The sequence below is a fragment of the Cucurbita pepo genome, chromosome 5 (assembly GCF_057944985.1).
Source record: "Cucurbita pepo subsp. pepo isolate OVF chromosome 5, ASM5794498v1, whole genome shotgun sequence".
Classification (NCBI taxonomy): domain Eukaryota; kingdom Viridiplantae; phylum Streptophyta; class Magnoliopsida; order Cucurbitales; family Cucurbitaceae; genus Cucurbita; species Cucurbita pepo.
The window spans coordinates 15,910,114-15,935,358 of NC_141802.1; the positions used below are offsets into that span (position 1 = coordinate 15,910,114).

A 25,245-nucleotide genomic window follows, 5' to 3' on the forward strand; every position below is an offset into this window, starting at 1 on the left:
ATATGAAATGAACAAAAAATCAATCTTGTATCATGATTTTAAACTAGGGATTTCATGCATATTATATGTTCGCATGCATTGAGATATTTATTTGTTATGATTAGTACAGACATGTACGCTACGACGTTATGATACAATATTATGTACACCATGATACTATGCACTCTCCCTTTCCTTCGTAGTATACTAGTAGCATAAAAGTACGCTAGTCAAACTCAAGTCAAGGGAGTACATATACGACTCACTTCGAAAGTATGCTAGTCAAAGTCAAGTCTAAGAGATACAATCTCACCTGGAAGTCCATGTGTGCATATATGGATTGTACGTAGAAAACATTGTAACTATGTTATACACATAGAAATGACCTTGATTTTAGTAGAAAATTAAGATCGTTATATTAGACTGACTGACGTTCTATGTAATTGTCACTTCAATCATAAACAGTCCCTGCTTCAACGATCTTAGATTCAAACAAGTTCAAATGTGTCTGTCGGCAACTATATCGACATTTAAAAGGTACCAACTCATGAATAGTCCTTGTTCTTGTTTTGATGTTTCAAACTGTCTTGTTGACATCTAAAAGTTCTCAAAAGAAAACATTTGTTTGACACTAAAATACATTTATCAACGAAATCTCTGCGACTTGTGAAAGGTGTCACAAATTTGTATATTTTGATAAGAACACTGTTTTTATTAGTTTTATGGTTAAAACAAGATCATATCCATTTACACAAAGTGTTGTGTATATATACAATCATGACCCAAAATTGTATGATTGCATTTCAGAATCCTCATACCCAACAGCATGCAGATTGACTCTGATTCTGAGTATAGGAAAATCATGTCCTGTTTTCTTCAGCCCGTTTAATCTGTAGAGCAGCTCTTACCACATTGCCTCTTGTGATAATCCCAACCTTCATGAAAGGTTTCATCATTTTGATGGCAAAAACAACCAATAATTCAGATGAGAGGGTTGGAAGAGATGGATATGTCTTACCAGCTTTCCATCCGCATCTACCACTGGAAGGCGGCGATACTTTGTCTGAAGCAATAATCTGCATTTGAGAAAATAGAAATGGTTCAAAGCGAAGAAGTTAAGGAAATGATATGATACTATAAAGAAAAAGGAAAAAAGCATGTTTGAACCTTGCAGCGTCCTCAAGATCACTATTTTCTCTAACGACAAGAGGCACCGGTGTCATCAAATCGCCGACCACCTTTCCGTTGGTTTTACTTAGAAGACTTTGTACCTCATTAAATGTCTACAAGGATGATGATTTAGAATTAGAGAAATCATTTGTGCAGAAGATTTTCATTTCATGTCCTCTACAAACTAGTACCATATGAAGGAGTTGAAATAATAGATCAACCATAACTCGAATTCAAAGCCATACAAGTGTTTTGATCATCAGTCCGACAGCGATTTTCATGAGCAAGAAAAATGAACCACAACCATAAATGAGAAAACAAACCAAGACCCATGAAAATGAAATATTTGACCAGTGAACTTAGCCTCATGCTTTTTGCTAATATTACCCGAGTTGTTGAAACTGAAAGGTTCAAGCTCTTTTTGAAATAAAGGCTCTTACCAAAACAGTGATCTTTTTTAATCCGTGAGTGTCTTTGACCAGCTTGCACACACCTAGACTATTCTCTAACTCGTAGGATATAAATTCTAGGTAGGTGGTCACCATGACTTGAACCAATTCCGTCTATGCTCTTTATTATTTACATGGTAGATTAGAACAGTGACTCTTACCTTCTACTTCTCACAAAGTTATGTTATCTACTTCTTTTAAGACTCGGACGAAATAATTGAATACATAAAGTCATCGGGAGCAATGATAGTAAAGAGTATGAAGCAAACAACTACAATTAAACGCCAAAAAAGGAGGTCAATGCATACTTTCCACGTGCTGTCAACTTCAGGAAACATGCTTCCATCCGTCGTTCCACCACCTAATTAGAACATTCGGAAATCTTGTCAATCTAAAATACTTGACCTTATGCAAAAATATTCTCAGGTTAAAGTAATGACTAACATAATTCATGAGTAACAAATGATCTGATGCATCTTTCAACATAAAGAAAAATTTGGGGAAAAAATTAATACATCCAAGAAGCTAGATTCTCTCTTCATTAGTGCTGTCTGTAATTCGCCTGAAAACATATCATAGCAAGAGATGGTACAAATAGCCAAACACTCAAAGATAAGACAGCTGAACAATCTTTCTCAAACGGGATAAACAATGTTAGTTGTATCAGCAATAACAAGAAAGTTCTGATATACCTGAGATGGAGTCTAGTGCTAACAAATCATAGTCCGATACGACGCCAACCTGCATCAAGAAGTACTTCTATTATGAGCATCGATACATTAAGCCATTTAAATCAAACATACACTTGATTGATAATACAGATACAGGAGTCTAAGGGCTCAAAAAGAAATTCAGATGAGCTAAATTCACACAAACTCTAAACATTTTAGGTAGCAGTCTGGAAATGATACCAGTTTCCAATTGTCATCAATTACTGGAAATCCTGTGATCCTTTTCTCCACCAGAGTTTCTAAAGCTGCTCATAAACAGAGATAATAAGCCACATTTTCCACAGGGTTGGGGGAAAATATCCAAAAATTCCAATTACCTTCTTCGACAGTGGTTGTGGGCTTTACAACATGTAACTCCTCTTTCCTAGTCATAAAGTCACCAACAGTGTACACACCATTACTTGACTGCATATCAAAATATTAAGGAAAGAAGAATAAATTTCTAAGATGATAACAAATTCAGAGTACAGTTACTCAGAAGAACACTGCTCGTGAGTATAAATTTCAATTCCAGGCCATGTTGACCTGTCCCTTCTACCTCTCCACCAAGATCACAAGATGTCATAGAAAATAAAGGATAATTTTTCTTTTCTATGAAGGCCCCTATTGATGGATTAATCAATACAAAAATTTCCAGAATAGAAAGTAATTTTTCTTGTAGTTGTTTAGATTTTATGTTTCTGTTCTCAAGGTAAGCAGAAACACAGTAGAGCTAAAAGAATTCATGGAAGAACGTTGGTGTTCTTGTCAAACTGTAGAGGGTTAGTTCAAGAAAAAGTTCTAAGTGAGCGGATCAGAGAAGGAGATGGAAACACTTTTTTCCATTAAGCATGTCCAATAACCTGAGAGATTTTGTGGAGGGAAAGCAAGTTCTTGACAAATTTCTCGTTGTTAATGAGGCTATAAGAAATTATAGTGCACAAAATCGTGGGTGATGTGACTTTATTTCATTCATCAATGAAATCTGATGTCTTCTTTAAAGAAGACTCTATTCTACAAGTTGGCATTGCTCTTTCATAGTGAATATTTAGTTCAATCTTTTGCTTTCTTCACCATGACGGAGGAAGTTCAATCATAAAAATCTAATCAAAATCTACTAAGCTACATTCCTCAAAAGCATTAGGTAAATTCGTAAGAGTATTTGAAAAAAAAAAAAAAACAAAGCAACAGAAACAATTAAGAACAGAACCACACACCGGTACAGAATTGGCCATCAAGGTGCCATTAGCGGCGATTGAAGTAGATTTCCGGAGCCCCGTAAATCGACAAGACGTAGAAAAGCTCCGAGCCACAGATGCATGAACTATCGGCGATGAAGGTTTCCGGCAAGGCCCGAACAACAGCTCCTGAACCGAAAAACTAGTTGCCCTGAATTGCGCAAGCGATAAAGAACTCAAACTACAGCCAATCGACTCCATGAGAGAGCCTTCACGAAACCAGTCCCGAAACGAATCAACAAAAAGCAAACCCTCCACAGTCGCCGAAGTTCGTGAGGTTCGAACGAGGAGACTGGGATTTTATTTTCTTGCTTGCAGTTTTTGCACTGTGGAAGAAGATAATAATCTACTGTGACGTAAAACCCGCTTATTCCTAACCGGCTGTCACCGCACTGGATGTCAATGTTTAGATCCACGTGTTATAATCAGGTAGAGCCAAGATGTAGATCAGACGGCGATGAGAGCTTCGAGAATTGTGGGTGACGGGGTTAACCGTCTGTGAGGAATCTAGCTTGACATGGTGCTGCCTGTATGACTATCATTTTTTATAAGAGTCCACGTCGTCATATTATTGGAGCAAAAATATCTAAATTTTTTTGGAGAACCTTGAAAATATCTTAATTTTACCACTCAATTTCAATATATATTATTTTAAATTACCTTTAAAATAGTTTTAAATTATTTTTAAGAATCTAAATAATTATGAAATAAAATAAAATTGAATTGTAAAAAAAAAATGTATATTTTCAAGGTTTATTTCTACTATGGAACATACTCGGTATGATTTGAATTAATCGAATTTTTTGAGTCATCATATTTTCTAAACACCGCTTTCATTTTTTGAGTTGTCGTTTTTTCATAGTAAACAGTAGCATTATACCTGAACCCTCTCTATCAAGCTAGCTGTCTGTAGCGACGTTTGGTGGTCAACGGAACCCCTGGTGTCATGCTCACCATGATCACCGTGCTCATCATACTGTGCACGTTTGCACTCGTCATCTCTAGGAGAAGTATCGCTATGCTGATGTACATACAACATGCATGAGATCCCTCTAATTCCCATCTTAATATCTCTTTTGACACAACTCTCTAGTCTTATCTGTTTGTTACATTAAGTAACACATACTCGTTGGATATGTATATTAATATTATTTTCATACTCTTTGAGTTGTGTCCTAGGTCAATCTACCGACATGATGCAATATGATACTCATTATCATATAACATGCTTAATATGGAAAACACCAACATATTAAGATAAAAGTCATGCAATCATCATACTCATCATAACGTCATTAAGTACATCAAACACATCATGTATGTCATACATTGAAATATATAAATTACATACATTATCATGCATGATAGCTCAAACATCATAACTCATACATCATCATACATCGTAAAGGTAACTGTAACACATACTATTGCTAGCTTATCCCCTATAGTAAGGCCACTTACTTAGTTGGCTTTAGGCGGAGTACTCCCTAATTTAATTATGCAAGCTCTCGCTCCTCGAGGGTTGCTCCAAAGATTGTTGGAAGTTCGTTTCCTATCACATCGTTCGTCACCGTTAGTATTTCACAAGTCCAACTAATAATTGTGAAATACAGCACTAAAACGACCTCAATTACCTTAATCATGGCTGAAAACAGATTCGAAAGGGTCAAAATGGTGGAAACCGGGCTAAAATTGAAAAACCGTGCTGAATAGCCGCCAAAGTCGCCGTTAAGGATATTTGACTAAATATTCTCAGCCACCACGCCGTCCAAGCCGAGCCGAGCTGAAGGACTGCTTGCGCCGCATGGTGACACGTGGCAGCAACAGATCCAGCCAAATCATGCAGATGACGTCGAGTCAAGGCGCGGGTTGGAGAGCGGTTCGAGTTAGCCTTGCAGGACGCGTCTGGAGGCTGGCTTACTGGGCTTCGGTTTTGGGTTTTGGGTCAAGCTATGATTGTGCCTCGGGTTCTGCAAGCGGGCTAGAGACGGGTGACGAGTTGCAACGTGGGCCGCTGCGGTTTTGGATTGGACCAACGATTTAAGGAAGCGGGTATCCGATTTGGGTCCCACGTCAATTAGAGAAAGGAACGAGTGTCAACGAGGACGCTGAACTCCGAAAGAGAAACATTGAGAGGAAGCACGAAAGAGAAAGTCCAAAGATATGACAATATTTGCTAGGGATCAGCATGCGTTATTACACTCATCAAGAAGGAATTGGAATGTAATAATATCGATTTCAGATCGTACTTTTCAAAACCCGACAATCATATATTCAACTTTTAAAAAAAGCATACATATTTGGTATGATTTAAAATCTTAAAAAAAAAAAAAAAAAAAATGATAGGAGCTTGAAGGTGGGGGACAGAAACGAAAGAGAGGAGAAATAGGAGGCCACGTGAGAAGACACTGTACACAAATAGAACATAAAATCCCAGAAACGTCGAATCAGTGGGATGTGTGTGAGCACTGCCGACGGAAATAGATTGATTGGACTCCAAAGCCAAGCCCTCCAGCAAGGGAAGTGGGACGAGGCTGATTATGAATCCATTCAAATGCTCCATTCCATATAACATACTATGCGTCAATCAATCTCCTCCCTTTCTCCATCTTGTCTTCTCATCATGTGTTATGTGTTTTCTTTGGACTTCCACTTCCATCTTTTCCTTTTTGCTTTCTTTGTTTATAAGATTCCGTGACACACTCTATGGGCGAGCGGCGGTGTACGTTTGGCTTAAGATGGCACGCCCGTCTTTGTTGAGTGAGTTTGTTTTAGTTTAGGGTTTGTAGCATAAGTTAATAGGTTCTCTACAAACGTTGATTAGCAACTTCAAATAGTCTCTATGTGACGCCGGAATAAAACAAATATAAAACTACCCTATTTTTCTTTATGTAATATTGACCCATGAAATACCTTATGCACGAGTAAGGATGAACATCAACACTAATCTCTCCAAGATCTCAAATTGGCCTATTAATCTCAAGCTCAACTTGAATTTCTTATTAAACCTAAATACCCCTATGAAAGGTTAGGCCTTGAGAATGACATAGTCACCAACGAAAGCTTCAATACCTTCTTGTGTGAGTCTGCGTAATTCTTTTGTGGGCTCGGTACAGTTTGTATCTCCAACTTGATCTTTTACAGTGCTATGTTCGTAAGCTAAACTAATTTTGGTCTTAACAATTGATCTTGGCCAACTTCTTCTCAGAATAAAAGGGACGGAAACGTTCATTCATACACTGCACGACATGGTGTCATCTACATGGTAGCTTGTAGCTTGTTAATTAATGTTATAAGCAAACTCTATTAGGTGCAAATATTCGTCTCATCTTTATGCAAAATTCATAACACATGCGCTTAGTATGTTTTGAGGATCTGATTCAATCTCTCAGTTTGTCCTACATTTAGGAATGGAAGGTGGTTCTTAACTTTAGATGTGTTCCCATGGCCTTTTGCTAAGTTTTTTTTTTTTTTTTTTTTTTTTTTTTTAGAAATGAGTAGTGGAAGCTCAAGAATGGGTAGGTTCCAGGTTTACCCAGCTGACACTATCCAGAAATGTGGCGTTCAACATCGTTAAAGAGAATACAACGTCAAATCTATTGAAGTCGCTGTCGAATATGTACGAAAAAAAAATGTCAGACAAGATAGTTAGATAATGAACCCGAGGATTAATCAAAGACTTCTCAAGTGTGTCAAGAGTGCTAGTTTCGGCAGGATAGGTGTGTTGTCAAGCTAACAACATGTGTTGATGTTGAAAAATTGAGATGGTACAAAACCAGGAAGTGTAACACATATGTTCTTATGTAGTTTCTGAGAATGAATTATTTATTCTCCTAGGTAGCTTTTTAAGATGGATTATCTGTAACTACTTAAAGTCATTAACTGATAACTTCTAGCTCCTACAGAGTTTTCCACCTTGATTTTACCACGTATATTTCTCTTTATGTCTTCTTTATTTTGTTCTTCGTGTTCTTCATCTTGATCGTGTGTTTGAGTCTTGCAATCCTAACAATTAGTTCGACGACACATGGATCAAGCTCAACGCACCACCTGCTGATGCTTCCGTTTGGCACATGGGTCGTGCAATGCATTCAACTTTCGGCTCATGAGACTTAAATTCACCATTACAACCACTTGTTAAGAAGTGAAGTAATAGAAATTGTAGAGGTTTTTCAATAAGTACCATACATTGCTCTATTTTCCTTTTATTTAAGCTTTGTTTGAGTGCATTGAGATGAAGAATGGTCAAATTTAGGTGCTCAAATAATAGTTTATTGCACGTTAGCTCAAAGATAGAAGAGTAAGTTATGGTTGTACTTATTAAAGAAAGTTGGATCAAATTAAGCTAACAAAACTTGTGGTAACAACATTTCCAAAATTGTGTATTACTTCAAGTAGAATGGTCCAAAAAGAAAGCGTTGGGAAAATTGATTGAGGACAAAAATTTATTAATCAAGCCTTTCGTGGAAGTGGGTATTAAAAGAAGCAATGGTATGCTTTGAGAGACATCACATGGAGTGTACACATTTTGGCAATGGAGAGTACTACAAGTAAGTAAGGAAGTTGAGCCCCGAAGGGATGGACATAAGGCGGTGTGCTTGCAAGAACGATAGGCCTCGTAGAGGGTGGATTGGGGGATCCCTCATCTTTGGAGAAAGGAACGAGTACTAGCGAGAACGTTGGGCCCTGAAGGGGGTGGATTGTGAGATTAAACTCAGGCCAATGAGGAGGCTGAGCCCCAAATGGGGGGTGGACACGAGGCAACATCTCTTAGAGAAAGGGAGTGGATTGAGGGGTCCCACATCTCTTAGAGAAAGAAACGAGTGCCAACGAGGACGCTGAGCCCTAAAGGGGGTGGATTGTTAGATTGCACATCAGGCCAACGAGAAGGTTGAGCCCCAAATGGAGGGTGGACACGAGGTAGCGTGCCAACAAGGACATTGGGCCTCGAAGGGAGTGGATTGGAGGGTCTCACATCTCTTGGAGAAAGGAACGAGTACCAACAAAGACGTTGGACTCTGAAGGGGGTAGATTGTGAGATTACACATCGATTGGAGAGGGGAATGAAACATTTTTTATAAGAGTGTGGAAACCTCTCCGTGACAAATGCGTTTCAAAATCTTGAGGGGAAGCTCGAAACCAAAGATTCATATCTACTGGCCCTAGATTTGAACTCTTATTATATTATAGGGGTGTGTGCCTAAATTTGATTCCCCAAATATGTGGGATGTGGGCTCAATTGTCCAAGATGCTATGGTACTTTGGGCACTGGTTTAATCCTCCTCCAAATTGACTTTAAGCATTGGTTTGTGCACTAATGAATTCCCTAGAGGAAAAGAAAAGTATCCCAAACGAAAAGAAAGGAGTTTGAATTATGCAAAAGCTTAAAGTGTCAAGTCATTGCACAGTTCCTTTCCAATTGGAGTGGTTGGCTCCAATAACACAAGACACGAATTTATACGGTACTGTGGGGGGAAAAACCAGACCAAATGGGCGTTGGGATTTGATGGATATAGGATGGCCGCAGGCGGAGAGGTGAGTGAAAGGGCCAATTCAATCTGAACCTAAATGGGTTCGCCTAATATTCTTGACGGATTTGGTACAAGAAATCAACGAGAAGAAAACGGGAAAGGCCAAATCCAACGTAAAGCAAATGGAGAGAGGAAAGCAAAGGCAAAGCAGTGAATTGACTGACAACTGGCGAGTGGTTAGCGAGAGGGAGGGGGGTCCTCTCTCTTCTCTCTTCTCTCTTCTCTCTTCTTCTTGTCTTTGCCTTTTCTTCAATATTCATCAACACCCACAAAGATCTTTGCTCTGTTCTGTTCTTGGGGTCTCTGTTTTCGTTTTTGTTATTGATTCTTTCTATGGGGGCTTGAATTTACAGACCCGGATATCATGCGAGGGGTCGGAATTCTTATGGGGTTTGATCTGGTTGGAAATGGGTTTTGTCTGTTGGCCTTTGATTCTAAGTGAATTTCTTGGTTTTTGTTTGATTTCTGTGTGTTTTAGCGGTACGGCTTTGAGAAGAACAGGGGAGGAAAATGTGGGATCTCAATGATTCGCCCGATCATGGCGGAACTGATGAATTTGAGGGCCTTTCGTCGATTGACGGCGATGATGACAGAGCGAAATGGGTTGGATCAATTAATTCCAACTCGAGCTCTTCAGCAGTGGTTTTGGAGGATGGATCCGACGCCGATGAAGCCAGCGTCGGCGAGCGCGAACACCCAGTCTCCCGGGAAAGCTTCTCGGCAACCCACCCGCCGGCAACTCGTCAGTTCTTCCCCCTGGAGAATTCCAACGTGGATGCTTCATCCGCCAGTGGTGGTGGCGGTGGTTCGACTGCGTTTCCACGAGCTCGGTGGTTCGGCGTGAAGTTCTGCCAGACAGAGCCTGTCTCCGCCGTGAGACCAATGGCGGGTCTGCAACCAATAAAGAAAAGCCGACGAGGGCCAAGGTCTCGAAGCTCTCAATATCGCGGCGTCACGTTTTACCGGCGAACCGGCCGGTGGGAATCTCATATATGGTTAGTTTCCTCATGAACACAAACAAATCAGTTTCTATATTTCGCCATTAACGCACATCCTCTGCTTTCTTTTCACTGAAATAGGGACTGTGGCAAACAAGTTTATCTGGGTACGAATCAAAATCTTTGAATTCTAATTACTTTTTTTCATTACATTATGACAAAATTCTATGTTGATTAACTCGATCAAACACCCCAACAGGCGGATTTGACACAGCTCATTCAGCTGCTCGGTTAGCCTCTGATTTTAACATGTTCTTGCTTTGTCTTCCATCTTGAACTCAAACTGCATATCAATATGAGCAAGTTCTTCTGCAGAGCCTATGACAGGGCAGCTATAAAGTTTCGAGGAACAGATGCAGACATAAACTTCAGTATTGAAGACTACGAGGAGGATTTGAAGCAGGTCCTCCATTTTCATAACATGTTCTTAACTCAATTCCTGTTCAATTTTTCTTATAGTTTTTCACTTTGGTTTTCTCTTAAACAGATGGGGAAGTTAACAAAGGAAGAATTTGTTCATGTTCTTCGTAGACAAAGTACATGTTATCCAAGGGGAAGCTCAAAATTTAGAGGTGTAACATTGCACAAATGTGGAAGATGGGAGGCTCGTATGGGCCAATTCTTAGGCAAAAAGTAACCATATTTCTTCAATTCCCAATGTTTGTTTGCTACTTTGGTTTCGTGTTTACGATCACGTCTGATATCGATTCAACAGGTACGTTTATCTGGGGTTGTTCGATTCCGAAATCGAAGCTGCAAGGTATGTTTATGAATGATCTATTGTGTTGGTTGATCTGTATAGATTACATGATTAAGAACATATACTTTGTTTTAGAGCTTATGACAAAGCTGCTATCAAATGTAATGGCAAGGAAGCTGTCACAAACTTTGATCCCACCATATATGAGAATGAGCTTAGAACAGATGCATCATCAGGCAATGTGTTGGAACAAAATCTTGATTTGAGGTTAGGAAATTCAAGCTCAAAACAACACACAAATGATATGCAAAATAAGGTGAGAATTTCAGCTATATTCTGTGTATTTGAGTTAAGATTGTGGCTATATTCGATGACGATGATGATGACGATGACGATCCAGGAATCAAATGTACTTGAGAAGATGCAGTTTGGTAGCGAAACGACTGTTCGATGTCCACGCTCCATCGACACAACGATACATGGGCAGTCTCCATATATGAATGAATCAAACTCTGAGGTAAGATTTTGGTATTAGGCGAGTTATGAAAATAAAGTGGGACGTGTAGCGTATCTGCGCGGTATCAAATTTATATCGTGTTCGTTGTAGATCGACGTGTCGCTGAGTTTGAGTGAAAGGCAGCAATGGCAGCAAGGTTGTGGTGGCTATGAACAAATTGGAACAGCGGCAGCAGCATCATCAGGATTCCCACAAATTCAGGTTTCAAGTTCACCAAATTGGGTGAAGAAAAATAATGGATGCTTCTTAGAGAGACCCTTTTGAATCATTCTTCCATGAACAAATTGTTGTTTAAGAAGGAATAAAAGGGCATTTCATAAAATATTTTAAATAATTTTCTTTATAAAAAGAATTGAATATTATTATGGATATTAAAAAAAAAATTGATGACGGAAAAATTGGATCAACCCAATTCTTGTGTTGAGTTTTGAATAGGTTCAAATAAATGAAAACTTTATGAATTGAACGGAACCAACTTGAATTTAGTTTTTTATAATTATTTTTTATTAATTATTCTTGACCCTCTTTAAAATAATTTTTAATTATATGAAAATTTGATTTTTTTGAAATATATATTAAAGTGGAATTTAAAAATAAATAAATAAATGTTTTACTAATTAACATTTTATTTTTTATTAAAAATAAAAACTTGAATAAAGAATCGAATAACCTAATTCAATCTCATCCAAAAATTCGTAATTGGGTTGAACTAGATACATAATTAAAGTTATTTTGGTTGAAAAAAATTACAATCATAACATTAGTTAAAATCTTAAAGAATGTTTCAATCCAACCGAACTCAACCCACAGACATTATTTGAATTTTGATGGATAATAAGAAAATACCAAAATATGTTTTAGGTGGATAGGATTCGTTAATGAGTTCTAATTTGATGTCATGAACTCATATAGGTTAACTTGAATTTCAAGGGTCGAGTTTAGATTAGTTTCAAGGATTAAATAGTGATTTCAGCTTAAGCTACCTAGGTAAGTGGCTTCACTACTGGTTTGGTTAGATGAATTGTTTGAAGTATGAACGACACGTGTTCTTTGGCCCTTGCATGTTTTGTCTGTTGTGATTGATATGCTTGCTTATCATGTTATGATGCATTGTTGCTATGAGATATGTCATATAATGGAATATCATGTTGACACATTTTGTCATTGATGAATGTGATGTGTTATGAAAGTATGGTACAATATTGTATACTACCTTATGTAATGATACAAATGGATTATGCTATGTATGAAATGAACGGAAATACATATTGCATCATAGACTCATGTCATGATTTTAAATGATTGAGACCTCATGAATATTGTATGTTCATGTGCATCGGGATATTTTCCCGTTATGATTAGTATGGGTGCGCACACTACGACGATACAATACAGTATTATGCACACCATGATACTATGTGCGCTCCCTTCCCTCCATAGTATAATAGAAGTATGAGTGTACACTAGTCGAGGTCAAGTCCAGGGGTACGTATACGAGTTCGTCTGGGGGTCCACGTCCGCACATGTGGGCTGTGTGCAGAGAAATGCTACACATTCAATAATATCCACGGGAAAGTTATGATAAAATGATACAATATAAAGGAAAACGTTAGAAGGGCTGTTATACATGATAATGAAAGGAAAAATGTTGGAACCTCATGCATCGGGCAATACCTCTTTTTTCTTTTACAATTGTATGAACGTGTACACTACAAGGCAGGGAAACGATCATTATCTTTATTATAATGCTGCAACGGTCGCTATTTCTAAACGGGTGTCTGACATCAATAGCTACCAAAGAATGCTAACCTGACAAGAAGGGGTCCAAGAGGTGTGCAAAATGACTGGTGGATCCATACTCACACGTGTGGATTGTGTGTAGAATAGTAAATACACATCGAGTTAACCTGTTTAGGATAGACAGATATGATAGATCTCACTTATGATTATATGGGTTTGCATCTAACCCCAACAATGGGGTCACTTATTATTTCTTAAAATATTCAAGTCACGTGTTATTTCTATTTCAAGTAAAGGTAAGACATCCGTGTACGGTTAACGACGACATCGCAATTCGAAATCATGGTACATGCATAGGATAGTTGCATTTATTTTCTTAGACTTAGGTTAGGATGGGAAGTTTTTAATTTTAATATTTACCAAACCATGTTAAAATAAATATTAATAAACTAATAAATAAAGCAAAATCAGTTAATTAATTAAAAAAAAAAAAAAAAAAAAAAAAAAGGAAAACAGTCTCCATCTACTTGTGATATCTCAACCAATCTTCTCAAACTAGACCTCCGTTGGACCTCCGATGTTCCTCCAGGGAAAGTCGATGAAAATATCATTTTTATTTAGTTTTTTTGTTGGGTTATTTTTAAAGATCGTTTTCAAAATACATAAGTCAATGACCGTGTTTTAAAATGAAAGTGACATCTTATGAAAGTTTAAATGAAGCATTTCCACTTTCAATATTCATAATATGTATACAATGGCGACCTTAAATTAAGTAGAAAATTTCAAGTCGTTACATCATATTAAATGTTAATTTTCATTTATGCATTAATTGTCTCCCACTCAAGTAATTAATCATATAGTTTCAAATTTTAAAATTTCTCAAAATACTATTCTTACTACTCTTCTAACATTATTAAAAGGATCATTATCATTGTTTGAAGTCGTATTTATATTACTCTACACTCTGGTAGAATAATTATAAAATAAATATATGTCAATATAATTTTATCCTAACAAGGTAAAAGAAAAATTAATTAATAATAAAAAATTCAATTCGATTTAACTTAAACTAATTTTAAAAGAATCCACGACTCAGTTCAGTTCCAAATCAAATGGTAGGGAATCAAATTGATTTTGAATCTGTAGATTATTTAAAATCATACATGTTTATGAATGTATAGGATTATAAAATAAAAATTATAAAATAAAGATTATAAAATAAAGGAAATAAAGTATGAAGGGGACAATCACCGACCACAGCAGAACTGTCAAAATCCATATCAGAGAAACGTTACCAAAATAAAAGTTTTACTTTCTTTAAAAAATAAAAAAAATAAAAAAAAATGTGAGATAAGAAGGACAAGTAAAAGTAAAAAAAAAAAAAAAAAAAAAAAAAAGGATAAAGATAAAAGAAAAAGGGTAAAAGAGTACGACACTGTACAACCAAGGAAGGGACCACTGATCTAGGGGATCCAATTATTTGACTTGTTAATGTTGATATATATACATATATGTATATATGTATGTATATGTATCTATGTATATATATATGTATGTATATATATATGTATATATGTATGTATTAGGTCAAATTTTACTTCATTTTACTTCAATAATGTATATAGAATTTGATTGGATTAAAAAAAAAATAGATCGAATCGAGATTTTAGGTTGATTGAGCTGGTAACTTGAATATTCCGAATAGAGGACACGGTCCAATCCAAATCATTATTTTCGAGTTAGATTTTAACTCTATTTTCGTGATCTAACAAAAAAAAAAAATATCAACTTGGAAACCGAATTAAATTTATAATTTTTCAAAAATTAAACCCAACTCAAATCGAGAAAAAAAAAATCTAACATTCATATTTTGAATTGGGTAGTCCAAGTTGGTCGAATTAACGAATCATATGAACTCCCGTACAATTCGTACAGGGAAACAATTCCAAAGTTAAACTAACTATGGTATCGATGTGGATCAATCCTATAAAGAAAAGTACTACTAGATTTTAGTTGGCAACTCTCGAGTAAAACTAGGCTTGTCCTACCATAGTCCCTCGTAAAAACATACGAATCTCATGAATTTAGGAATAAACATACGTTAGATTGAATTTGGTCCAAATTCGTAAAAAAAAGTAGTATAGTGTAGTATAGTGATCGGGCTCTAATCGGTAGAAAGTAACCATAAATGCATTAATGTTTATGGAAAATGATAGCATTAAGTAAACAAAATAATAATTATAAACGGAGTTTAAGAGTATGGTTTGACTTTGAACAAAAAAGTGTGTTGAGATAAAGATGATATCATTAATGATGACTGCCATCTTTATGTAGCTTCCATAAATATTGGCCCTTTTAAGGGAGGAGAGACAAAGAGAGAGAGGGTAAGTTTCACATGTATATCATTTGTGCTCTATTCATTGCATTGCCAAACTTGCATTTCAAGTTGGCCTACGATACCCTCACGTTACCCATTTTTTACTTTTTTTAATTTTGGAGAGAAGAACAAAGCATCTGTGTGTAAGCTTTCCTTAGCATATGCGTTTTAAAGCTGTGATGGAAAGCCCAAGAGGAAAAACCTAAAGAGAACAATATCTGCTAAACAGTGCATCTGGGTCGTTACAAATGGTATTAGAGCCAGACACCAAACGATGTGTCAACCTTCTCGCAGTTTCCCGAAGGGGTAGACACGAGGCGGTGTGCCAGTAAGGATGCTGGCCCTAAAGGGAGGTGGATTTGGTGGCGGTTTCACATCGATTGGAGAAAGAAACGAGTGTCAGGGTCAATGCCAGTGAGGACGTTGGGCTTTGAAGGGGTGGATCATGATGTCTCACACTGATTGGAGAGGAGAACAAAACACCCTTTATAAAGGTGTGGAAACCTCAGCATATTTTGTCTTTATTCACATGTATTGTATCGCCTCTCTTAGATCATATAGATACAAAACATTGGAAAGGGGGGACCGAAAGGGATATACCATCACTCTCCTCATGACCATATCACCAAATTTTCTATATTTCTTTTCTCACGAACAAACATAGACATGAAGTTCCATCAATTAAAAATGTAAATATTTCTATAAATAACTAAATTGTAAAAAAAAAAATGTTTATTGGTTAATAACACACATCTCGACTATCAAAACAGCTTCACGGCTTCAACAAACATCACGCTAGATCTATTAACACAACTTTACGTTCTCTTTATATCAACCATCATCAAATAAACATTAATGAAACGAAACCCATTTATTCAAAATAATAATAATAATAATTTGTGATGAAAATGATGGATAAATAATGAAGAAACTTGTTTGGTAACCACTATGCAAGATTGGTTGTAGAAGTGTTGGTGGGCACACATTGAAGTTGATATTATGAATCAATTGACATGGAATCATGACCAGTGCTATAAATGCCACCCCATTGTGCTTTGCTTTCGATAGCCTACCAAGAACCTTCGCATCAATGGGTCGGGTTTCATTTTAGGGATCCTTAAATTTTAAGAATTAAAACTTTGAATTTTCGTAATTGAGAATCAATTTAGACTATTAATTAGAATTGTGTTTTAAAATCATTAATGTGTAGTTTACGGTCTTATATATAGAAATTAACATAAATTAGAACATAAAAATGTTGGCATCGAATAAACATATCAAACAGCCAGATTATCCGACAAAAAGTTGAGTCATGTGATCGACTTGTTGGATGAAGGTCCCACGTCGGCTAATTTAGGAAATGATCATGGGTTTATAATCAAGGAATACTCTCCCCATTGGTACGAGACCTGGAAGCTCAAAGCAAAGCTACGAGAGCTTAGGGATAATATCACAGTGGAGAGGCGACCCTTTAAGCTAAACAACCATAAATTAACATATCATTTAAAAAGACATAAATTTATTATTAAATTAGCACAATAAATGATTGTTCCGTCTTTTATAAGGCCTTATAAATTACAAATATAGATCATTTTTACCCTAAAGTTATAGGAAACGGTATTTTAACGTTTCACAATCAATTCCCACAACCTCTACCTCGACTTCCCGTAGATTTTCTCTCATTTTGGTTTAGAAACCTCTCCAAAAACCTCCCGTGAGCAAATAAGAGAGTCTTCGTTCATTTAACGAAACGAAAAATATTTAAATCTGAAATGAAAAGGGAAGAAATGTAATAATTGAATTGACATTGATAGTTGAGTTTGAGCATTGGGATAGCAATCAAGGATCATATCATACACGGCGAAGAGTGCGACCTTCGCTCTTGCGGTCCGTTGGATGAAAGCTAAAGCGCCCCGCCAAAATCCCTCCAACGAATCGCATCAATGGCCACCAATCTTCCTTCCAACGACTCTTCACCTCGATCACAGCCGACATTTTGCCAACCCCCACCCCCCCATCTCTCTCTCTATTTCTCACTCTCCTTTTTATTTCCACCTTCCCCTTCGCTCATCACCCTTCTCTCTACTTTCACTATCTATTCTTCTCTGCTCCGTGTCCATTTGAAGGCCTTTTGTGTGTGTGCGCGCGTGTGTCGGTCTAGCAGAGCCATTCTTCCGGTTTTGGGACTTGCCCACATTGGAATGTGGTGAACAAACCTGAAATTGCTTCTTCTTCACATGCAGTTCTGTTTTCTGAATCTGGGTTTTGTGGTGATTCTGTGTTTTTTTTCCCTTTTCTTGTAATGGGTTTCGTGATTCTGCTGGATTTTTCACCTGGGTTTCTATTTTGAGGTATATTTCCTCCTTTTCTCTTCCTTTTCGAGTTTGAATAGACTCAACTCTTGCAGGTTTTCTATCCTTTTGTTTCTGGTGGAATGTGAAATTTGTTTGACTTGTTTGAATACCCATTGAGGTGTTCTTCAGCTTTGAAGCTTTTTATGGGATGGGGGTGGTTTCTCTTGTTTCTTGTGGAAAAGGGTCATGTGGGTTTTGTCTGTTTTTGTACATTATCACTTGCTGATGGATACAGCTGAAGGTTTTGTTATGAACTTAATGGTATTTAATGATCATTGTTTCATTGGTGGCTGCAGATTTCTCTTTTGGGGGTTGAAGAAACATAGTGGATAAAGTGATGGACCAGAAGAGCTGGCTTTGGAGGAAGAAATCATCAGAGAAGATCATCGTTTCAAGTGATAAAGTAAACCTCTCTGTGAATAAGAATGAAGAAGAGGTAATGTAATCTTTGTGCTTAGTTTCTTACTGGGATTTCTTCAATTCTCTGCAAATTTCTCTTAATAATATCAGATCTCTGAAGAATCCTATTATATGATTTGCTCTGCTCAAGCACAGCTTCTGATATTGATATGTTGCTTCTTTTATGATATGCTTTCATCAATGGAAGTAATATTGTCTTATTTGTTTAATATCCTTTTGCAGACACTTCTTATAGACAAAGCACGGTTAGAGAAAGATCTTGAGATTGCAAATGATAAGCTTTCTGTAGCTCTCTCTGATTGTAAGACAAAAGATGAACTTGTGAAGAAACTTACAAACATGGAACAAGAAGCCATTGCCAGTAATTCTCTGTTCTTTCTTTAAGCTTTTATTTGCATGGTTTAAGTATAACTTTCTTGAATGCTTCAACGTAGGATGGGAAAAGGCAAAATCTGAAGTAGCAATCTTAAAGCAAGATCTCAATGATGCTGTACAGAAGAGGGTTGCTGGTGAAGAGAGATTGATTCATTTAGATGCAGCTTTAAAGGAATGTATGCAGCAGCTCCGGTTTGTTCGAGAAGAGCAGGAACAGAGGATTCATGATGCTGTCTCAAAGACATCGAATGAATTTGAAAAAACCCGAAAGATTTTGGAGGAGAAGTTAGCTGATGCTGGTAAAAGGCTTTCGAAATTGGGTGCGGAGAACACTCAACTTAGCAAGGCTTTGTTGGTGAAGGACAAGATGATTGAAGATCTAAATAGAGAGTTGATCGGTGTGGAAACGGATCTTAATGCTTTAGTATCGAGATTAGAATCCACGGAGAAAGAAAAAGGTTCTCTAAAGTATGAAGTTAGAGTTCTTGAAAAGGAGGTCGAGATTCGGAATGAGGAGCGAGAATTTCATAGACGAACTGCTGATGCATCGCATAAGCAACATTTGGAGGGTGTGAAAAAGATTGCAAAGCTAGAATCTGAGTGTCAAAGGCTGCGTCTCCTCGTTCGGAAGAGGTTGCCAGGTCCTGCGGCCTTGGTAAAGATGAAAAATGAAGTTGAAATGCTAGGAAGGGATTCATTTGAGATCAGAAGACGGCAATCGAATCCAACAAGTTCTTTGGACTCTTCACTAGAGAGCTCTCCAGAGACTCGTAACGAACGTCTTAATGTTGCAACTTGTAGAGTGTCAGCTTTGGAAGAAGAGAACTGTGCCCTCAAGGAAGCTCTCAACAAAAAGAATAACGAACTTCAAGTTATAAAAATCATGCAAGCTCGCACATCTTCGTTACAAGTTGCATCACCCCATGAATTATCGAATGGTCAAAAAGTTATGGAATCAGGAAAAAGTGGTCTAACATTGTCTGAGCTTCCAGTTGCCTCGATGTCTGATGCGGGGAGCGATGATAAGGGTAGCTCTGCTGAATCATGGGCTTCTCCATTGATTTCGGAATTCGAGCACTTCAAAAATGGAAAGCTAAAAGGATCGCCAACAACGTGCAAAATAGTTGGATCTTCTGATTTGGAACTGATGGATGACTTTGTTGAAATGGAGAAATTGGCTATTGTCTCTGTTGAAAAATCTGCTGCAAATTCTCATATTCTTTCGAATGAAGTTAATGGAAAACCGAAGTCCGTGGAAACTGAGCTAAATAGATGTTACCCTGAAGCAATGTCGAAAAGTAGTAATCCGGGCTCCTGTTTAACATACCCAGATGTTATATCTGGAGATGTATCAATGGGTAAAGTTCCTGATTGGCTTCAAAATATCTCGAAAATGGTCCTTGACCAAAGTAGTGTATCCAAAAGAGACCCCGAACAAATACTGGAGGATATTCGAGCAGCGATGATACACCGGAGTCCTGAACAACTTATTGATACAGAACTGTTTGCAAATCGTTGTGATGAACTTAATGTCCCTTGTGATAATGGCAGCATGTTGCTGAAGCCTTCGGGGATAGATTCAGTGAGTGATGCGAATGAGGTTGACATCACTCATCAGGTCGATATACGTGGTTCAGTGTCAAGACTGATTGAGCTCGTTGAAGGGATTAGCGTGTCGTCTTTGGATGATGATAAATCTTCCTACAAAAAGGATGGTAGTTTCTATTCAGAAGCACCTACAGGCTATATGGTACGAGTTTTCCAATGGAAGATGTCTGAACTTAACACTATTTTGAAGCAGTTTATGCATAGTTGTTATGACCTGTTGAATGGAAAGGCAAGCATTGAAAACTTTCTACAAGACCTAAATTCTACCTTGGATTGGATAATGAACCACTGTTTTTCACTTCAAGACGTTTCGAGCATGAGAGAATCCATAAAGAAGCATTTCGATTGGGATGAATCACGTAGCGACTGTGATCTGGAAACAGGGACGATGGTGCACGTTTCAGAAGTTGATAAATCACGTGTTCTAAGAGAACAGTTTCCATGCTTGGAAAAGGATAGCATTTCAAAGAACCATGATGTGCCAACAGGAGAGCTGCAATCTACCTTAACAGAAGAACATAGAAAATTGAAAGAAGAGGTTACAAGCGTAGAATCTGCGAAGAACGATCTCGAAGCAAAGTTTCAGTCTACGAACGGTGCAAGAGAAACACGAACAAATCAACTTCAAGAATCAGAAAAGAAGATTGTCAACTTGGAGAAGGAATTAGAAACTCTTAGAGAATTGAAGGGAACAATTGAAGGTCAAATTGTCAATCAGCAAGTGGTGAATCATGATCTCGATGCACAGCTAACGGCAGCGAAAAACGAACTAAATGAGACTCGCAGAAAGTTTACAGCTCTAGAAGTTGAATTGGACAATAAAAACAATTGCTTTGAAGAATTAGAAGCCACATGCCTTGAACTGCAACTTCAGCTGGAAAGGTTCTGAATTCTCTATGATTTACTTAACTAAATGCATTAGTTTTAAGATTATTTGATTCTATTACCGAACTTCATTAGTGATCATAAAATTTCTTTATTCAAATATGGTATGTTTTTTCTTCAGCACAAGGAAACAAAACCCGAGCATGGATCTCGTTCAGGAAGAGAAGCAATTACGCACGGTAAGTTCATTTCAACATATAAGCGTCTTCATTAATGGACACTGATTATGCATCTTGAGATGTATAGTTTGGATGAAGATTAGATATCTGGCTGTTCCTTAGTAGTTTTATCTTTCCTAGTTCAAAGACAATATACTAGCAGTGGGCTTAGATTGTTACAAATGGTATCAGAGCCAAACACCGGGCGATATATGCCATCAAGGAGGCTAAGAAGGGTGGACATGAGGCGGTGTGCCAGCAAGGACGCTGGTCCCAAAGGGGGTAGATTGGGGGGCCAACATCGATTGGAGAAGGGAAAATGGTATCAGAGCCAAACACCGGGCGATATATGCCATCAAGGAGGCTAAGAAGGGTGGACATGAGGCGGTGTGCCAGCAAGGACGCTGGTCCCAAAGGGGGTAGATTGGGGGGCCAACATCGATTGGAGAAGGGAACGAGTATCAGTGAGGACACTGGGCCCCCCCTAAAGGGGTGTGGATTGTGAGATCCCACGTCGGCTAGGGAGGAGAACGAAACATTATTTATAAGGGTGTGGAAACCTCTCCCTAGCAGATGCGTTTTAGAAACCTTGAGGGGAAGCCCGAAAGGAAAAACAAACATAAGACAATATATGCTAGCGGTGAACTTAAACTGTTACAGCAAAGTGACCATAAAAGTATATTCTACTACAGTCTCATGTTCCAATGGTTTGATGGGTTATATTGTTTTCATTTGTAATGTATTCCACAAACTTGCAGGAATGGGAGATAACAACTGCTTCTGAAAGATTAGCCGAGTGCCAAGAGACGATTCTAAACCTCGGGAAGCAGTTGAAGGCTCTGGCTACTCCCAAGGAAGCTGCACTTTTAAACAAGGTCATTCTTAATCCAAACGACGAAACGCAAACATTGAGCGTCTCCACCACCACAACCACCCCCACCCCTACGACAGACACAGCCTCGACCCCAACTGTCTCTAATATGAAGACGACAAATAACCGGTTTTCTCTGCTAGATCAAATGCTAGCCGAGGATGATGCCTTCCCTAAAGATCATGAAATGCTGAAGCCTGTCGAAGTCGATGCCAATCACACTTCAACGTCAGACCCTGATAAGGCAATCGATCCACAGAAAGCAGTCCTCATATGGAATGGACATAAAAATGGAGTCGACAAAGATACAGTTGGTAATTTGGCTATCGTACCGAGCCGAAAGCAGGGAGATGGGGATGGGGGGTTGTGGAGAAAACTCTTATGGAGAAAGAAGAAAGGCAGGAGCCATAAAAAGGCCGTTCTATTCGGCGGATGAGGTGAAGGAAGCAAAGCACTGAAGTGCATAACAAGTTAACGACAAGATTGGCAGCTAAGTTTACTCTTCTTTGACTTCTGGTTTCTGTTTTGTTTGGTTTGTTGCTGCACAAATAGGAAATATAGATAATAAGGGATTGGATGCTTCCTAATTTTGCAGGTTTTGTAATGATTGAATGAATTTGTGATGTACATATGTAAATCCATGCCTAAACATGAACATATAACCTGACCAATGAATGTTTTTGTGCCTGATACTCATGTGACATGGATGGTGTTCTACTATACATCGCCAGACCTTATCTTTGTGTTGTTTAATTGATCTTTGTGTTGTTTAATTGTATACGTCAAAGTTTTCATGTCTATTATCCTCTAGTGAAGTTTAAACATAGCCCGTCCTCCTATCTTTGTGTTGTTTTATTGTATACGTCTATGTTTTCATGTCTATTTATGATCTAGTGAAGTTTAAACTTTGACGATATTATATGTCGTGAGAAGACAGACATTGTAAGTTGTAACATTCTCTAATATCGAATGGGAATTAAACAAGAAACATGGTAAAACTTTCTGTTTAGTAAGCTAGAGTGATTGTAACCGATGTCATCATGACATTGATAACTCAAGTAGCATCGATGTCGAATGTGTTGAAGAACGTGACATTCAACGATGGTGCTAGTAAGTTAGTGTTGTAGTGAACTGAATCAATAGAATGTATAGGGTGTGAAGATGACGAGATATTTGATTGTTGGCCTTAAGAACCAACATAACTATCATTACAATCAACAAAATATTTACCTTTCGTTATCAATATCACTAGAGACATTAACAAAAGAGTATATGACAAAGAACGATGCATTAAATCGAAGCCAAGCTTTATCGATGTGCCTATTATACTCGGAATATTGTTAGCAATAGGACAACCCGATAAAAGGGAAGTTGACAAAGCATGTGAATGATGAACAAGTTGAGTTTAATGTGTTTAATTTCTCAAGCTCCTAGATGAAGAGGTAGAGGAATGCAACGCACTTTATGATATTGTTTTGCTTTAATTTTGAATAATATGAAGTGTGTTGCATATAGTTTTAAATCTTTTTAACGGTGAAATTTCAAAGTTGAATTAATATACTTTTTTTTATTGAATTTAAATAGTGTAAATGAATGACTAAAATTAAAATGTAATGTGGAGTAAAATTGATTAAAAAAGTGACACAATAAATTAGTTTCTTAACTTATTATTAATTTGTTAGTGTCTAGAAGATTGATTTCTGAAGACAAACAAATAAAAGAAACATAAATAAATATATTTCATAACAATTATATAAGTTGAACTAGGGTTGGATCGGTGACCCGAGCAAATAAATAAATATATTTCATATACTCTTTTGTTAATGTATATGGGTCAAGTTTTAAAATTTTGAGTTGGTTGGATTGGTGACTGGAGCAACCCAAATAGACTTCACAAATTCTATCAAATATTTACATGTCACAACACATCACTAGTATCGGTTACAAACATTATGTATTCTTAATTTTTTTTAAAATAGGGTTAGGTTGAGTGAGACTGTAACCCTATTTCAAGAAACAACAAATGTCATCTCGCAAATCAAACCAAATTTTTATTTTCTAAAAATTCAACTCAACTCAACTCAAACTGATGAAAAAAAAAATCAACCCAACTTTTATAGTTTGGATTAGATAGTCTAAATTGGTCGAATTATCGGATCATATGAACACCTAAATAACTTATAATTTAGGAAGGACAAACCTCAAATAGTTTTTTGAATTATATTTGCATTTCAATTTTAATTAAAGAAATTAATATGGAATGTAATTAACAATATGAAACATACATTAATTAGGCATTGATTAATTTTATAGTTATTAAACCATTAATTAGGCATTAATCATTAACAAGTATAACAGCTAAATGACGAGTAATTAATTTTATAGTTATTAAACCATTAATTAGGTATTAACCATTAACAAGTATACCAGTTAATGACTACTTTAAAGTCAATAGGAGCATAACATTATATCTTCCTCAAATTTTCATGTGTACTAAATGACTAAGTGAGATTTTATAAATAACTAAAGTAAAGTACTGGGGAGGAAACCAGTTAGCCCAAGTGGTTTGTAATTTGTATGCCACAATTAGAAGAGAGTAGAAGCCACATAGCCCAAGAGAACAATAGCCCAACCAAGCCAAACCATGTGAGTGAATTGTAGCTAGCAACCCAATTTAAGTCTCTGAGTACTTGTTAATCCAACCCAGGCTAATCTCTCAAGCACCCAAAATCTGTCTAAGAGGCTCTATACGGCACAGGCTTATACCATTAGCTCCAGACTAAGCAGAAGCGAATCATCGCTTTGCACCTACCCACCCATCATATTTCGTTAGCTTTAAGGCATCACAAGTATCTTACATGAGGATGATACTCTTTGCAACACTTAAGTCACTCCAACTCAAAACTAAAACTAACTTAGAACACTGGTAAGCACTCTGAGTCTACATAGTCCAATCAACCAATAGATACGAGTCATGCAAAAGCTGTAAAATAATACCTTCAAGCAATGGATGATCGACTATGAGCATGTAAATCAACTATCAGAAACTATCCTTAATTAAAGGGTGTTTATATCGAAATGATTGGTAGCTATGCTAGTAAACGCTATATTCGGTTGTCGTATACACAATACTAGGCATCATTTTGCTATACGTACAAACAACTA

General features: G+C 37.2%; 3 protein-coding genes across 3 annotated transcripts; 2 read left to right on the top strand and 1 right to left on the bottom strand.

Moving 5' to 3' along the window:
- Positions 1-653: 653 nt before the first annotated feature.
- LOC111794344 (CBS domain-containing protein CBSX1, chloroplastic) lies at positions 654-3,883 on the bottom strand. The gene is made up of 8 exons (XM_023676300.2): positions 3,526-3,883; positions 2,647-2,734; positions 2,510-2,574; positions 2,291-2,339; positions 1,907-1,959; positions 1,147-1,262; positions 998-1,055; positions 654-914 (listed from the first exon to the last, which is right to left on the bottom strand). The coding sequence occupies exons 1-8, from the start codon at positions 3,745-3,747 to the stop codon at positions 840-842; spliced, it is 726 nt and encodes a 241-aa protein (XP_023532068.2). The 5' UTR covers positions 3,748-3,883; the 3' UTR covers positions 654-839.
- A 4,993-nt stretch (positions 3,884-8,876) lies between these two features.
- Positions 8,877-11,704, top strand: LOC111796056 (AP2-like ethylene-responsive transcription factor TOE3). The gene is made up of 9 exons (XM_023678744.2): positions 8,877-10,072; positions 10,157-10,182; positions 10,275-10,305; positions 10,391-10,478; positions 10,563-10,708; positions 10,791-10,835; positions 10,911-11,091; positions 11,176-11,292; positions 11,383-11,704. Exons 1-9 carry the CDS (start codon positions 9,588-9,590, stop codon positions 11,554-11,556), a joined length of 1,293 nt encoding a protein of 430 aa, XP_023534512.2. The 5' UTR covers positions 8,877-9,587; the 3' UTR covers positions 11,557-11,704.
- A 5,488-nt stretch (positions 11,705-17,192) lies between these two features.
- On the top strand, positions 17,193-22,833 carry LOC111795587 (filament-like plant protein 7). Its single transcript, XM_023678099.2, has 6 exons — positions 17,193-17,760; positions 18,060-18,199; positions 18,406-18,544; positions 18,618-21,048; positions 21,173-21,230; positions 21,968-22,833. Exons 2-6 carry the CDS (start codon positions 18,101-18,103, stop codon positions 22,514-22,516), a joined length of 3,276 nt encoding a protein of 1,091 aa, XP_023533867.2. The 5' UTR covers positions 17,193-17,760; positions 18,060-18,100; the 3' UTR covers positions 22,517-22,833.
- The last annotated feature ends 2,412 nt before the right edge of the window (positions 22,834-25,245 follow it).